This window comes from Aspergillus pseudonomiae (assembly GCF_009193645.1).
Source record: "Aspergillus pseudonomiae strain CBS 119388 unplaced genomic scaffold BDV37scaffold_100, whole genome shotgun sequence".
Classification (NCBI taxonomy): domain Eukaryota; kingdom Fungi; phylum Ascomycota; class Eurotiomycetes; order Eurotiales; family Aspergillaceae; genus Aspergillus; species Aspergillus pseudonomiae.
Window position 1 is genome coordinate 92,048 of NW_022476092.1, and position 13,333 is coordinate 105,380.

Consider the following 13,333-nt stretch of genomic DNA (forward strand, 5'->3'; position numbering starts at 1 on the left):
TGATCTAGTCTATTCCGGACAGATGGCATGATATATAACAGGGAATAAAGAATCAAAGACAGAACAAGTCATCAGAGACAATATATAAACATCATGATGCGCTCGCTAAAACAAATATCGAATAAAGCTCATTTCCGCGACAATCACACAGAACCTGGAGAAGCAATCACTCGCGACGGGAGTTTGCACTACCATTCTCCTGTCCTGTCGTCTTGACAATGACCTTATCCTCCACCCACCGGGCGAACTTGACGCTCGGAATATCCACCGCGCGCCAGTAGATATCACCAGCCCACAGACAGAGAGGGAGACAGATGAGCCAACCGATCAGGAAGCCCAGGCAGTACTGGAAGTTGGAGTCCTTGCCAATCACCGCCCAGATATTGGGCATAAGGGAGTACCCGAGCGAGTGCAGGATAGGCCCATGCACGATGTAGAAGGCGAAGGAGATCTTGCCGAGGTACTGGGAGACGGGGTTTGTGAAGAGTTTCTGGATGTCTTTCGAATGGTTGATGCTGAAGACGATGAGAACTGCCCCGATGGTTTGTGGGAACCGGTGCGGTTCGGGATAGGTTTTTGGGGTGATGCTCCAGGTCCACATATAGAATGGGGTCCATCTGTAGCCGGTGTTGGGGGCCGAGCCGAAATAGAGACCGAGAATGAAAAGCGCAATCCATAGCTTGCGATTGGACAGTCGAAAAGGGTGGTACTTCGTTGGGAAACGGACGCTCCATGGCTTTTCACCTTCTGCCGGGCGCTCCCATGTGCCGTTGATCAGGTCCGCTTCGGCCATCAACATGCCGCTTAGGAAGAGAACGACATCCCAACGGCCCCAGCGCATACAGAACCAGACTAGTGTGCTGACCAGAGACATCCTGATGACAGTGGTTAAGCGAGAGGTGGCCAGGATGGTGAGGAATAGTACGATTGAGCAACGGAATTCCACGGGGATGGTCCATAGGTGTGGATTATAGTGATTGTAGTACAGAGCCCAATCCCATGGGTTCATTAGATGGACTACTGTGGAGTACCAGTTCCAGAACTGTTTGTGAAAGGACTTCATGATAGGCGGATGCTGCTCATTGGTGCCCTGAATCGTGTGGCCTTCGAAAAGGACCTTCTGCGAATAGTCATATACACCCAATCGCACGGCCAGCATAACGATCAGGATGCCAATGATTGAGGGGATATAGAGTCGGAGGCCACGGCGGAATGTAGAGGAGGCCAGCACGGTGAACGTCTGTTCCCATGATCGACTGCGGATCATTCTCAAAGGTTTGTAGGAAAGTACATATCCAGAGATCACAAAGAAGATGGCCACCATGATATGGCCGGATACTAACATATGGAGGATGGGCAGCTGGAAGAGGTTGTAATTCTCACGGTTGAAACCCCATCCGACCGCAACTTTCCAGGTGTATGTGAAGAGGAAATGAAAGTTGAACACGAGAAGACAGGCCCAGCCGCGCAAACCGTCCAGCGCTGCGATGGCATGAAGTTTCGAGGGCTCGGGCGGTTGGCCGCCGACCAAATGCTGCAAATAACTCGGCGTAATGGCGATCGCAAGCTTGTCCAAAAATGATTCCAAATATGCTTGCCAATTGTTGGTGAAGTCCTGGACACGACTTGAGGGATCGGAAAGGATGTGCGACGGCGTGAAATCGGTGATATTCGTCCATTTCGTAGATTCTTGGGAGTCGCGATTGGCTCCCGACTCTAGATCATTCAGGGGAATGTTGTCTGTCGCGGGGGAGGATCGAAGATCCTGGTCCCGACCGTTAAATGACATCGCAGCAACGGGTTGAGAGGAATGTGGTCGAGGCGCAATTCCCTCCCCACGAAGATTCTCAGGAGAGGTGATTCTCGATAGCAAAGAATTCCCGATTAAATGCGGAAAGTGATTGCGTAACCATCAGTGGACCGCAAGCGGCAGTCCAACGTGGCCTTGCGAGGGATCGACATCCACCGATCGAAGGTGAAATGGCAATGAGGTGATAGAGAACAAGCCCTTACTTCGAGAGGAAGGGGGGGGTACAGTCGAAACAAGATTTGGCGGGGTGAACTACCGATCTGGATCGTATATAGATATAGATATAGATATAGATATCCACTTGTATAGAGGCCAAGAAATATTCAAAATCGGAAAGAAAGGCAGAACGGGACCAGAAAAGCGAAAAAGGAGCGATGGATCTGTAAATGAAGGAAGAGAAGCTCAGAAGAAGCAAACGCGAAAGAGAAAGATAACGAGAAAAAGAAAAAGAAAAAAAAGAAAAAAAAAAAACAGGAGAGGACAATAGTTGCCCTTAATTTAAGAACACATTGCGGGATTGAAAGAGGGTACTGTAATTTTATAGTCGTTTGAACCAGACTACACAGTATAAGAGATCCAGCACAATATCAAATGATTTATAGGAATGGCGAATGACACCGAAAGTCGCATTGGAATTGAGAGATAAATGAATGATTTCCATTCTATCGAAGAATATAATCGTCTACATTCGAGATACATTCTTCTGCTCGATATATTATATTATATTATTTTATTTTGAATAATTTGTGAAGCTATAGCAGTTCATAGTCGAGGTGCCGTCCAATCACGACATCCGCATCCCGCGACTGAACCAAGTTCGGCTTATCTCCAACTATTCTTTTTCTCCTTCTCTTCTTTTTCTCTCTCCCTTTTACCTCCCCCGTCGCTCTCCGGCGTTCTCTGCAACAACCCCATCCGCTCGAGTCGATTCCATGTGGTGACACCATTTCCTCGCCCCTTACTCTTTTTTCTTGTCGAAGAGCCACCTCTACCCCGGTTAGTTCGGGGTGTTGTGGAAGGAGGGTCGCAGCTCCCGAAGCTCCATCAAGCTACGTACGTTATATTCGTTATTGTACCACGAAGAATCCTTCCACCACCAAGATCGCGATCGACTCCACCAACAAAATCCCTTCGCCATCATGGATTTGCGCACGATTATGAACAACGATGCCTCGGGCACGTCGGATGCTCCACCAACTGCTCCTCCCCAGTCTCCGTCGCAAGTGTCGCGTAAGCCTTCGGATCCCATGTATGCTCCCCGCGACCAACAACGGACCTCCTCCTATCCATCTGCCTACTCGAGTCACCCCCCTCAGCCTCCACCCCTACAACGTCCTCATGCCTCCCCAGAACGTTCTTCTTCCTATGGATCGCTCCAATCGCCCTATCAATACCATCCTCCCTCCGCACAGGTTGCAGGCGCACAGTCTCAGCGCGGCCCGAGTCCTCCCCCCTATGGTTCCTCCGCCTCGCGTGACTCGTTCTCTACCTATGGCCATCCCCAGCAGCAGCCCCAGCAGCAGCAGTCGCCCTTCGCACAGCAGCGCTCGCAATCCATCCAGTCTGTCCTGACCCCCTCGTCTACCTCCACCTACTCATTTCATCCCAGGGAAAGCCCGCCAGCGGCTGCTTCACAGTCTTACCCGTCACAGCAATTCCCCCCTCCAGCCCAAGGTTCCGTACCCAATACACCGCGAGGTTCTATTTCTGTTGCTGCATCCTATACCCGTCAAACGCCCCCATCGGCGCGCCCCCAATCCTCCGGCCATGAATCCTTGTCAAATCGTGCCTCGAGCCCGTGGGTGGGTTCGGACGCTCAGGTTCATATGTCGCCAACGGCGATACCCCGTGTCTCACGACAGGATTCAAGGCCGCTAGAACAAACCCCGAGACAAAATTCTTCGGCGACCGACAGAAGGGACTCGGATGAGAGTGTTAGTCCGAAAACCGCTTTTCCTTCTGGGTCTCGGCAAGGGAGCACGGCCGGATACACCGACCTAGCGGCGGCCTCTTCTCAACCGAAGCCCACCGAAAATGGTGTCTCCTTGAAGGAAAGCTCACCCAACCGCCAAACACCCCAACCTGCCCCAGCAGTCTCAAACTTTGACAGCTCACCGCCCGCTCGAAAGTCTCTGACAGACGATTCCTCTGCGATCGATCAAGTCCGCCCGTTGCCAACAAAGATGGACCTGACTCCAGACGCAAGGACCAATTCAAGTCCGCAAGCTCCCAGAGTGAAGAGGAGGCGTTATGAAGAACCGCCAATCTATGCCCGAAGATCAGTACGCACCAAAGGGAGGATTCCGATGATCCCGAACCGCTGTCCACCGATCCCGAAGCATGCCAGAAATTCAACGCAAAATCCTTTTCTGATGCGCCAACAAAACGTTTCCGCCCAGGCCTCCGCTGCAGATTCTCCGGCCAAACCCAAAAGCGAGACACCACCTGTTAATGGCCCTTCGGCCCCCCGGCGGCCTCCAGAGCCTGCGCAGGCAGGAAGCTTAGGACCGTGGGAACCCTCGATCTATGGGTACATCCCGCACGAGGAGGTCACAAAAGCGGTCTGCGATTTCTTGTTCCAACATGTGGTTATGAGGAACGACGCGTCTGTGGCTCCTGCTGGTACGGCAGGAACCGGTCAGGGAGCAATGATCGAGGTGGAAGCCAAACTGGGACAGCTCGTTGACATGGACAGGGGTGAGAGACTTCTCTTGCCCATTTCGACCGAAGGTATTGTGAATAAGGAAAACACCCGCTTGCGAACTGCGTTCGAGAGCACGATGACGTTAGTAAGTAAAAAAAAATTTTTCCCCGCCCTCATTCCCCAACCGGAGTCACTCACTTCAGTTGAGGCTTATTGAATAACCGATTGACCATTGAGTAGGCACAACATCGGGCAATGAATAACTTTCTGAACGAAGCCGTGAAGATGTCTATGCCGCAAGCTAACCCAGGACGCATTCCATTATCGTACGCACACAAGAAAGAGCGGGATACCTTTTACGAAATATCACCATCAGAGCTTCCTCCTGTCATTAGGCAGAATCTGAATCCTCGCCATAAACCCAAGGTGCGAGTAACTTTAGACCAACGAACGGGCGAGGTCCTCGCAAAGATCGTGAAATGCCGGATTGCCGACCTTGATGTCTACAGTCCTCGCACATGTGTCGATTGGCGAATTAGCGTCAACCTGGAAATGAGCTACGAAGGCGATGTCAGCCACCTCACCGTGGTAGATCCCGGTCGGGGACGCGGCGGAGAGCGAAACAAGGATCGTATGAGCTATCGACATCTGGCTTACCAGATCGACCTGACACAAGTGGCCAAATCAGAGGTAAGTCGCTTACATTCACCCGGTTTCACTGGATGGCCAGCTATCCACCAGTTGATTGGAGACACTTCTGACTTAATATGTGCTGTATAGCCACAATCCAAAGGTGAATTCGAACATGAACTCGAAGTTGAAATCTCCGCCGCTGAGATCCGCCGTCAGGGTCAGCTCGCCATGGCTGGCGACCCTAAAAACCAATACGAAGAGCTTGTTAAGGGATTTGTGGATAATATTCGCATCCTTGCACGAGCAGTGCCTCCATAAATCTTTTTCATACCCCTGAAATTATTGTCGATTCGTGTTTACATCGCACACTACGCCGCCAAATGGTTTTCTTCCTTTTTTATTTTTTCTTGCCTCTCACGTAACATAGAAAGACGACGGCCCTGAAGATCCCAAAGAAGAACAAACGGATCTATGAGAGCTGCATATGGAAAACAAAAGTCAAGTTCACATGGTACATTCTCTGCCTGATTGATTTACTTTATACCTATATGTTTTAATAATTGTCAACCACATATATCCTTCTCATGGAAAGAGATGATGAATGATGCGTCACGCCCTTTCTTTTTCACTTTTTCGTTCTTTCCTTCTCCCTCCCCATCCTTCTTGGTCTTCATCCAGCCGTTCAGATTCCATATGGATTTCTCATGGTTAGGAACATGTGTTTCACTTCTCTTCCCCCTTACCTACCCTTCTCTTGTGACACTATTACGATTTGTATAATATATATGAATACATTGCACTATATCAGACAGAGGGTTTGTTAATATATCTACTGTGACTAAAGTGCGCAGCTAACTCAAAGGCCTGAATGTGATAGAACAGTTGATATTTCAATATTTTAATGTCATGATACAATGAATGATACACTTCCATAGAACAAAGTTGACCAATTAACCATGCCCTGTATTGCTTTATAAGAAACAGAAAAGATATAAATGTAAGGATGAATGAGATACATGACTACGCCAGATTGCCCCTCCCCGCTTGAACTTTTCCCCCTTTAGTTCTGCCCCGTAAGAAATGGCATTAAGGACTAGGCGTTCCCTCTTCGTACCGTGGTCCTGCATCATCGCCGTCTCCGCCCATCGCCGGGGTAGGGGCGTCATATGGACGACTGTCCCAGGCAGCGGGGGTAGGGGCATCGTACGGCTTCTTGGACGGCCCGCCGGGGGTCGGCGCGTTAAATGCTCCTGGGGTCGGCGCACTGTCGGCCCAGGCTCCAGGCGTGGGCGCTGAGACACCGGGAGTTGGAGCACTGCCATATGCGCCTGGGGTGGGTGCAGAATAGGCTCCGCCTGGAGTGGGGGCGTCGTAGCCACGGGAGTCTTTGCTGCCGTTGCTTGCCGTAGCTCCTGACCAGGCTGGGGTGCGACTGCCGGAGTTTGCGTTCCAGGCCGGGGTTCTGGAGCCGGCTGCGAAGGCGTCGAAGTCACTCTGTCCGGAGCCGGAGCCGGAACCGCCGTAGGGAGTCCGGGCGCCTGCGTTCCAGGCCGGGGTGCGTGAGCCGAACCCGCCATATGCGGTGCGGCTTCCATCGTAGGGGTTCGATGTACGGGATCCATCGTTCTTCCATGCTGGTGTGCGAGAACCGCCCACGCCAGCCCAAGCAGGTGCTGAAGCGCTTTGTTAGCATCGTAGACCAGAGACATAACACATGGAAAGACTTACTCCTCGCGGAGGATGCACCGCCCCAGGCAGGTGTCCTGGATGAATCTGCAGCTGCCATCGGTGTGCGGCCACCCTGCCAGTTTGATGGTGGAGCTGCTGAAGGGACGCGCGGTCCTCCTCTGCCGCGGCCCATTTCGATTGTTTGGCCCGTTACGGGGTCTTTGACAACGAGGAGCTCCTTGGGAATCGACACCAGCTTGTTCTTGGAGTGGAGCTCCACACGTGCCTGCACATCTCCCGCATCTTTGACAATACCCACAAGACCTTTGAAGGGCCCCTTTCGGACCATGACTGTCTTTCCGATCATCCGGTCGCGACCGAAGCTCTTCGGGGGACCCATCATGCCGCCAGGTGCGCCACGACTCATCAGAGCCGGGTTCATCTTAGTGAGGTCAGGGCCCGTAGACCGGCCTCCCTTAGCTGATACTGTTACAACGTTGGTTGTACGCACGACAGTAATACCGGAATTCTCAGCCTGAGCCTTGTTATGCAAGAACAGGAATGAACGGTGAATGTGGAGGATCACGCCGTTCCTTTGTTCACCGTATACTTCGCGAACGGTATCTCCATGTCTAATCTCTGCACCATTCCGATCCGTAGCAACTGCATCCCGACGCGGTGTGATCTTATTTGTTACTTGAGTAGGCAGGATAGTGCGAATCGAACCGTTTTGATCCAAAACCCGCAAGGACTCTCGATCAACCTTGACGATACAAGCAACAGTAGCGGCACTATTAAGAAGTCAGATAAAGCAATGAGTAGGGCCGAGTAACTCACTCTAGCTGTACAAGGTCATGTACGTCGAACATTCCAAGCTTTCCGTCAACACCTGTTTCGGCAGACAGCCGAAGATCCTTGCTGAACACAGTGATCTCCTGCATGCTCATATCGCTAAGTAACGTTACGGTGTCGTCCTTAACTTGGACCACCATTCCCAGCTCATCTTGATATCTGCTACCACCGATGACCTTGACGTGATCACCCTCCCTGAAGCGTTTACGGAGAGATTTAACAGGGGCATCAATATGTTGTCCTGCAAGGTCACCTTCGGTAACTTGTAAAGTAACGATATCACCGCGAGTAGAAGTAGTGCGACCGATCAAGCCCTGCTGTTCACCACGGAACACTTCAACCGGATCCCCTGGAAGGTAAGAGTCTTCAGCCGTGGAATTCTTGAGTGTTTCCGCGAGAGACGCAAGATCTAGATTGGCAGTGCCGTCCTCTGAGCCTCGAGCAAACATGGTAACCTCCTCAAGCCGCGGGCTCACATTCTTCGTGATTAAATGTTGTACCTTCATGTCCTTGATTAAGAAACCGTCGATGTAGGTCTCTCCTAGATAACTCCAGGATTTTCCACCCAATCCTGACGTGGCCGAAAGATATTTTCCGTGTTTCTTTTTAGCTTCAGCTTCACTGAACAGACGTTGAGGCGGCCGGGCTACCGCAGGGTTCGTGCCAGGACGCTTCCTCTTGGGATCCATAAAAGGCGCACCGGTGTCCTCGTTCAAGCCATAGTCTAGACGCGGAACCAAGCGAACAGTCACAGCGAGACCGTTGGTTTCAACTTCTTCAATCTGGGCCAGATCGTTTTGATACTTGCCACGTTTGATACGAACCCAGCCACCGGGCAAGAGTTCTTCAGACTTTTGCACCCGGAGAAGGTCCGGCATTTCTCGCACAGGAACTAGAATCATCTTCGTCCGTGGGTAGACGTTGGACATATCTTGCAATGCATCCATGACGTCCGCTTGCCTGCGGGCTTCAACATAGATGTACCCACTCATAGCTCCTCCACGCTCAAAGGCAGAAATGACTTTCATAGGGTTGCGAGAGCCCATGGGTCGCTCTTCCATACGTTTCTGGATGGCGAAAATAACCTCCCTTTCTTTGCCGGGCTTACAACGGACACCCCAGATGCTAGGATCCTCGACACTAGGAAGTAGTAGACGCTTCGGTACAACGACTGCATCGGAGGCTGCAGCACGGTTCCGTCCGTAACGTTCTTTGAGCAACTGCGCTTGTTTCTCGGCATCCATGCTGGCCTCAAGCTCGCGCTGGCGATCGAGCTGTCGGTGGCGACGGTCGTCGGTCTCAGCGCCGACAGGCAGCGCATCCATATCATCTGGATGCATTTCCCCACCAAGTTCGGCCATTTCATCCTCTTCATCTTCGGCCTCATCTTCATCTTCGTCGACGCCGGCCTCTTCCTCGAAGAAAGTGTGCACACCTGCTCTCTTTCTGCGCTTTTTGGGTCGCTATTAATAAGAACGATGGTCAGTATTGGCTACGATGGAATCAGGAGCAGCCCAAATGGTGCTAGCACTCACAGACACGGCACCCCCTTCATCTTCATCGTCATCTTCCTCCTCTTCCTCCTCCTCGTCATCATCGTTCTCCTCATCTTCCTCGTCGTCATGCCCGTCGGCATCGTCGTTATCTTCAGCCTCCTCGCTACCGACTCGACGTTCCACCCGTCGTGTAGGCTTTACATCTTCTTCATCGTCATCATCGTCCCGATCTTGATGCGTCGGCTATAACCCCCATACGTGTTAGCACCACCAGCTACTATCGACTAAGGTATCTGTAGTACTGACCCTGGCGTCTTCATTGTCTGAATCGTATGCGGGGGCGGGGTTGAAGTCATCGTCTTCTTCTTCAGAACCGAAGTCGTGATCCAACATGTTTCGTGACATATTGCGCGGAGTGTTGGTAAAGTGACTTCGAACTGGGGCTTGGTTCGGGGTATTGTCGGACTAAGTGGTTGAGATATGAGTCGCAAGAGGGCCGTATAATGATTATGGACGACCTAGTGGCGCGAAGGAAGTCACAGTTAGATCACTTTGAGCTTTCGAGCATACAGTTCGGGAGAAATCGAGATCGCGGATAAGGAAGGCGTAGAAAACCGAGAACACCGTCGAACCCAAGGTAAGACGAAAGGGCGCAATACTTATTATGTAATCGGGATAGGGAATCGCTGAGGTTCCACGATTCACAAAGAACTCCAGGACGAAAAATGGGTATCAAACAGCCTTGCTGTTGCTTCGGCCAGCCAGGCGGGCGGCGTATCCTTCGCCGAGTCCGCGATCACGGCACGAGTCAATCGGAGGTGAGAGGGCGAGAGAAAAAAGGATGGAAACTACCCACACCAGACCACAAGAAGATGATGCCCACCAGGGTAGCAAGCTGTAACAGAAGAAGTGGGAGGTGGCGCAAGATCAGTGGTCTTTATAAGATTGTCGGAGGCTTGTTGAAGACGAATCCATGGGTTGCGCAATTGGCTCAACTGCGGCGACGGAGTTCTTCCTTAGTGCTCTGATTGAGCCAATGAGCATCATTCGCTCTAGATCTCTTTCCAAGTTTGTAGCTACAGTTTCTCTCGTTTTTCAACTATTCCCATGGAGATTCATTCTTGTTCAATATAGTCTTTACAGGCTCCCTGGAAATTTGTCACGGGCTAAATATACAGGGAACCTTAAAACACCACTGTTGTTACCAGCGAAGATTTTATACTGAGCAGATCTTGAACAGGGAACCATGAATATATAGTGCTATCTGCAACCAGCCCATACAAGACCCCTTGGATTATGCTAAGTTGGTCAATCTATGCTATCGTGTACTCCTTTCACATCCTGACCACTGCACTTAAGCTGCCGATAGCACACGCCGATATCGTCTTAAATATTTATTGCATATGCCTACCAACAGAGATAAAAGTGTTTCTGCCAGTTATGCCGCAGCTTTGTACGTATTCGCTCTAGTAACCAGGATGAACGATCAAGGCCCATGTCAGGAATACCCAAGACCATACACTAGAGCTCAATCTACAAGAATTTCAAGGCCAAGTGGCCTTTCGTATTTTGGGTGGGATCATGCTACTCTTTAGAAAAGTGGTCCAAGCAAGATATAGTACAGTGAATTGAACCTAAGAGATCACTAAACTGCCGGGTGAGCCGGATATCAAAAGCTCTATATGCCCAAAACCAAGGTTATATCCAAACAACATCGAGGACGAAGAGGGGGAATAAATATACGAGAAGAAAACCAAGTGCGCTCATTTACAACTTCATGCCAAACATCTTGTGCACACGTAGACTCTGACGCATACTCAGGTCCAGCATGATCTCCTCACTTCCACCAGGGATAGCGTACGCACGAACATCACGGTATAGCCGCTCCACCTTACCACCCTGGCCGCCGCGGCTGTAGCTCAGACCACCAAAGATCTGACTAGCCTCACGAGCGCAGAACTCGAAGATAGTCGTTGACTGAGCCTTGAGACTTGCGATTGCACCGCCCAGCTTGAGCATCGCTTCAGTCTCCTCCATGGACTGGCATTGATAGATGATGTTTTCCAGCCAGTTGTACGTCGCTTCAATCTGACGGGCCATGTGTGCGAGCTTCATCCGGATAACAGGGTGATCGATGAGTCTCTTGCCAAAGGTCTTACGCTTGTGGGCATATTTCATCGCTTCCTCGTAGCACACACGAGCAAATCGGACACACTGAATGACAATTCCAATGCGCTCGTGGTTAAAGTTGGTCATGATGACTACACAATCGGTTAGTAACTGTAGAAAAGCAACAGCACTAGGAGGCCTACCCTTGAAACCCTGGTTTTCCTTTCCAATGAGGTTTTCCACCGGCACCTTAACATCCTCGAAGGTGACATAAGTCGTGCCGCTGCTCCAGACACCCTGGCAGTCCATGCGCCTCGTGCTGACTCCACCGTGCTCTCTCTCAATGAGAAGGACGCTGATACCATTCATACCGGGCCCGCCCGTACGAACAGCAGTAGTGAAGTAATCGGCATAGACACCGTTGGTAATCCACTTCTTCTCGCCGTTGACAATGTAGTGCTTGCCATCAGGGGTGAGCTTAGCCTCGCAGGTAAGGTTAGCAACATCGCTTCCAGCATCTGGCTCGGTAATAGCAAGACAGATACGCTTATCGCCGTTCAAAATGCCGGGGAGGATTCTGTCAACAAGAGGCTTCTTGCCGTATTTGACTAGTGGGGGGCAACCGATACCGTAGCCACCGATCAAGTTCCAGACAAGACCACCACTACCTGCGCGAGACAGCTCGTCGGTAAGGAGCATCTCGTGGAACAAGTCCCAATTTTCAGGGGCGACAGACTGGACACGGTTGTCCGTGTGGTTGACAGGGTATTTGACACCCAAGAGACCTGCAAGGTAGCCCCGCTCACCCATCTGCTTGTAAATACGATCGGGAACATTCTTTGCCTCATCCCATTCGGTCACGTAGGGCTCAATCTCAGACTCAACCCATTGGCGAACTTCATCGCGGAGAGCTGCGTGAGTCTGGTTGAAGTATGGAGAGGAGTACTGTCGAGAAATCGTTGGTTAGCCTGTAGTTTCCCGAGTTATGTGTCCCAGGCAAACTTACGCCTTGATACCATGAGGGATCGGCAAAGGGAATCAAGTCACCATAAGGGTCTTGAGGCTCGGATGACTGGGCCGAAACGTCCACTGGAGCTGCCTGCTTAGGCTTGGGGGCTTCCTTGGTTGCTGCTGCTGGTTCCGGTACCGGTGCAGCTGCGGCCTTTGTGTTCAAGGAACCAACCTGCAGCTTGCCCTTGTACTTCTTGAGAATTCCTTCGTTGTGATACTTCCAGAACTGCTTCGAAGCATCCTTTCCTCCGACCCGCGAAAGAACTAAATATGCATAATTAACATCGACACCCCCATCGAGGATAGTAGGTATTAGGACGTACTCTTTTTTCCACCTATGCAGAGTGACGTTAGCATCGCGTGAATACATGTGACGATCCACGGAACTGTTCAAACATACCAGGGTGCTCATCCTGAAACTTGGTCAAGTCATAAACATCTTCATCGATAACAACCCAGAGGTTATCTGGCTTGTTATGCGATGCGACGTCTTCCTTTGAGAAAGTTTTGGACATGATCGCGTGTGAGAATGGAACGAACAATATATGACCAGAAGTATGGGAGAGAGAGATTACGAGCTCTCGAGGGCCAGCAGTGTGTGCAGCGACGATACGATTCTTGGAGTAATCGGCACTAAAACACAGAGGGGTATGGAGAAGAGAATCTGGGGTAAGACAGAGGGAAGAGGGTGGATAGATATATGGATGACACGGAGGTCTCCGTCACGGGGAACTGTCGCAAGGACCAGTTGGGATGAAGGAAAATAAGCAGTGGAGGTAAGGCACTCGGACAAAAGCCTAAAATGTTCAGCGATCAACACACAAGCGTCCTCGGTAGCCAGCGAAATGTTTGGATAGCAGGTGGTCACTTTTTTTTTTTTTTTTAATCTACTGGCAGCTGTTGGAGGCCTTTCACATGTCCGATAAGTGAGGACCAAGGTGCTGTCCAATCAGGGTCATCGATTCTTCACCTCGGTCAGTGTCGCCGCTGAGGTAAGCATTCTGCAGGTCATTTGCTGGCCTGTTAATCCTTCGGTGATTGGCCCATCGGTGGCTTTCTGCGTCATGCTCTGGCTGTCCACATCGAGCAAGTGCCGAGGCTGCCGAGAGA

At 51.0% G+C, this 13,333-nt stretch overlaps 4 protein-coding genes across 4 annotated transcripts; 1 reads left to right on the forward strand and 3 right to left on the reverse strand.

The window, feature by feature from the left end:
- Position 1: 1 nt before the first annotated feature.
- Positions 2–2,059, reverse strand: BDV37DRAFT_261115 (acyltransferase family protein). The gene has a single exon (XM_032083283.1). It carries the CDS (start codon positions 1,787–1,789, stop codon positions 167–169), a length of 1,623 nt encoding a protein of 540 aa, XP_031936597.1. The 5' UTR covers positions 1,790–2,059; the 3' UTR covers positions 2–166.
- Positions 2,060–2,701: 642 nt separating this feature from the next.
- triA (putative mRNA capping nucleoside-triphosphatase) lies at positions 2,702–5,946 on the forward strand. Its single transcript, XM_032083284.1, has 3 exons — positions 2,702–4,599; positions 4,695–5,144; positions 5,235–5,946. The coding sequence occupies exons 1-3, from the start codon at positions 2,950–2,952 to the stop codon at positions 5,403–5,405; spliced, it is 2,271 nt and encodes a 756-aa protein (XP_031936598.1). The 5' UTR covers positions 2,702–2,949; the 3' UTR covers positions 5,406–5,946.
- An 89-nt stretch (positions 5,947–6,035) lies between these two features.
- Positions 6,036–10,054, reverse strand: spt5 (transcription elongation factor spt5). The gene is made up of 5 exons (XM_032083285.1): positions 9,763–10,054; positions 9,410–9,621; positions 9,143–9,346; positions 7,593–9,070; positions 6,036–7,546 (listed from the first exon to the last, which is right to left on the reverse strand). Exons 2-5 carry the CDS (start codon positions 9,506–9,508, stop codon positions 6,577–6,579), a joined length of 2,751 nt encoding a protein of 916 aa, XP_031936599.1. The 5' UTR covers positions 9,509–9,621; positions 9,763–10,054; the 3' UTR covers positions 6,036–6,576.
- A 652-nt stretch (positions 10,055–10,706) lies between these two features.
- Positions 10,707–13,100, reverse strand: BDV37DRAFT_261124 (putative acyl-CoA dehydrogenase). The gene is made up of 5 exons (XM_032083286.1): positions 12,624–13,100; positions 12,547–12,558; positions 12,219–12,487; positions 11,416–12,157; positions 10,707–11,364 (listed from the first exon to the last, which is right to left on the reverse strand). Exons 1-5 carry the CDS (start codon positions 12,736–12,738, stop codon positions 10,871–10,873), a joined length of 1,632 nt encoding a protein of 543 aa, XP_031936600.1. The 5' UTR covers positions 12,739–13,100; the 3' UTR covers positions 10,707–10,870.
- Positions 13,101–13,333: the final 233 nt, after the last annotated feature.

Bases quoted from the DNA above. Each gene is read 5' to 3' on its own strand.
- BDV37DRAFT_261124 (XM_032083286.1), bottom strand. From the start codon at position 12,738: ATGTCCAAAACTTTCTCAAAGGAAGACGTCGCATCGCATAACAAGCCA. The intron at 12,158-12,218 runs GTAAGTTTGCCT...ATTTCTCGACAG, and splicing joins ATCCCTCATGGTATCAAGGC to TACTCCTCTCCATACTTCAA. The intron at 11,365-11,415 runs GTAGGCCTCCTA...CCGATTGTGTAG, and splicing joins GGAAAACCAGGGTTTCAAGG to TCATCATGACCAACTTTAAC.
- BDV37DRAFT_261115 (XM_032083283.1), bottom strand. From the start codon at position 1,789: ATGTCATTTAACGGTCGGGACCAGGATCTTCGATCCTCCCCCGCGACA.
- triA (XM_032083284.1), top strand. From the start codon at position 2,950: ATGGATTTGCGCACGATTATGAACAACGATGCCTCGGGCACGTCGGAT. The intron at 4,600-4,694 runs GTAAGTAAAAAA...ACCATTGAGTAG, and splicing joins TCGAGAGCACGATGACGTTA to GCACAACATCGGGCAATGAA. The intron at 5,145-5,234 runs GTAAGTCGCTTA...TGTGCTGTATAG, and splicing joins CACAAGTGGCCAAATCAGAG to CCACAATCCAAAGGTGAATT.
- spt5 (XM_032083285.1), bottom strand. From the start codon at position 9,508: ATGTCACGAAACATGTTGGATCACGACTTCGGTTCTGAAGAAGAAGAC. The intron at 9,347-9,409 runs GTCAGTACTACA...TGGGGGTTATAG, and splicing joins CAGACAATGAAGACGCCAGG to CCGACGCATCAAGATCGGGA. The intron at 9,071-9,142 runs GTGAGTGCTAGC...TCTTATTAATAG, and splicing joins ATGAAGGGGGTGCCGTGTCT to CGACCCAAAAAGCGCAGAAA.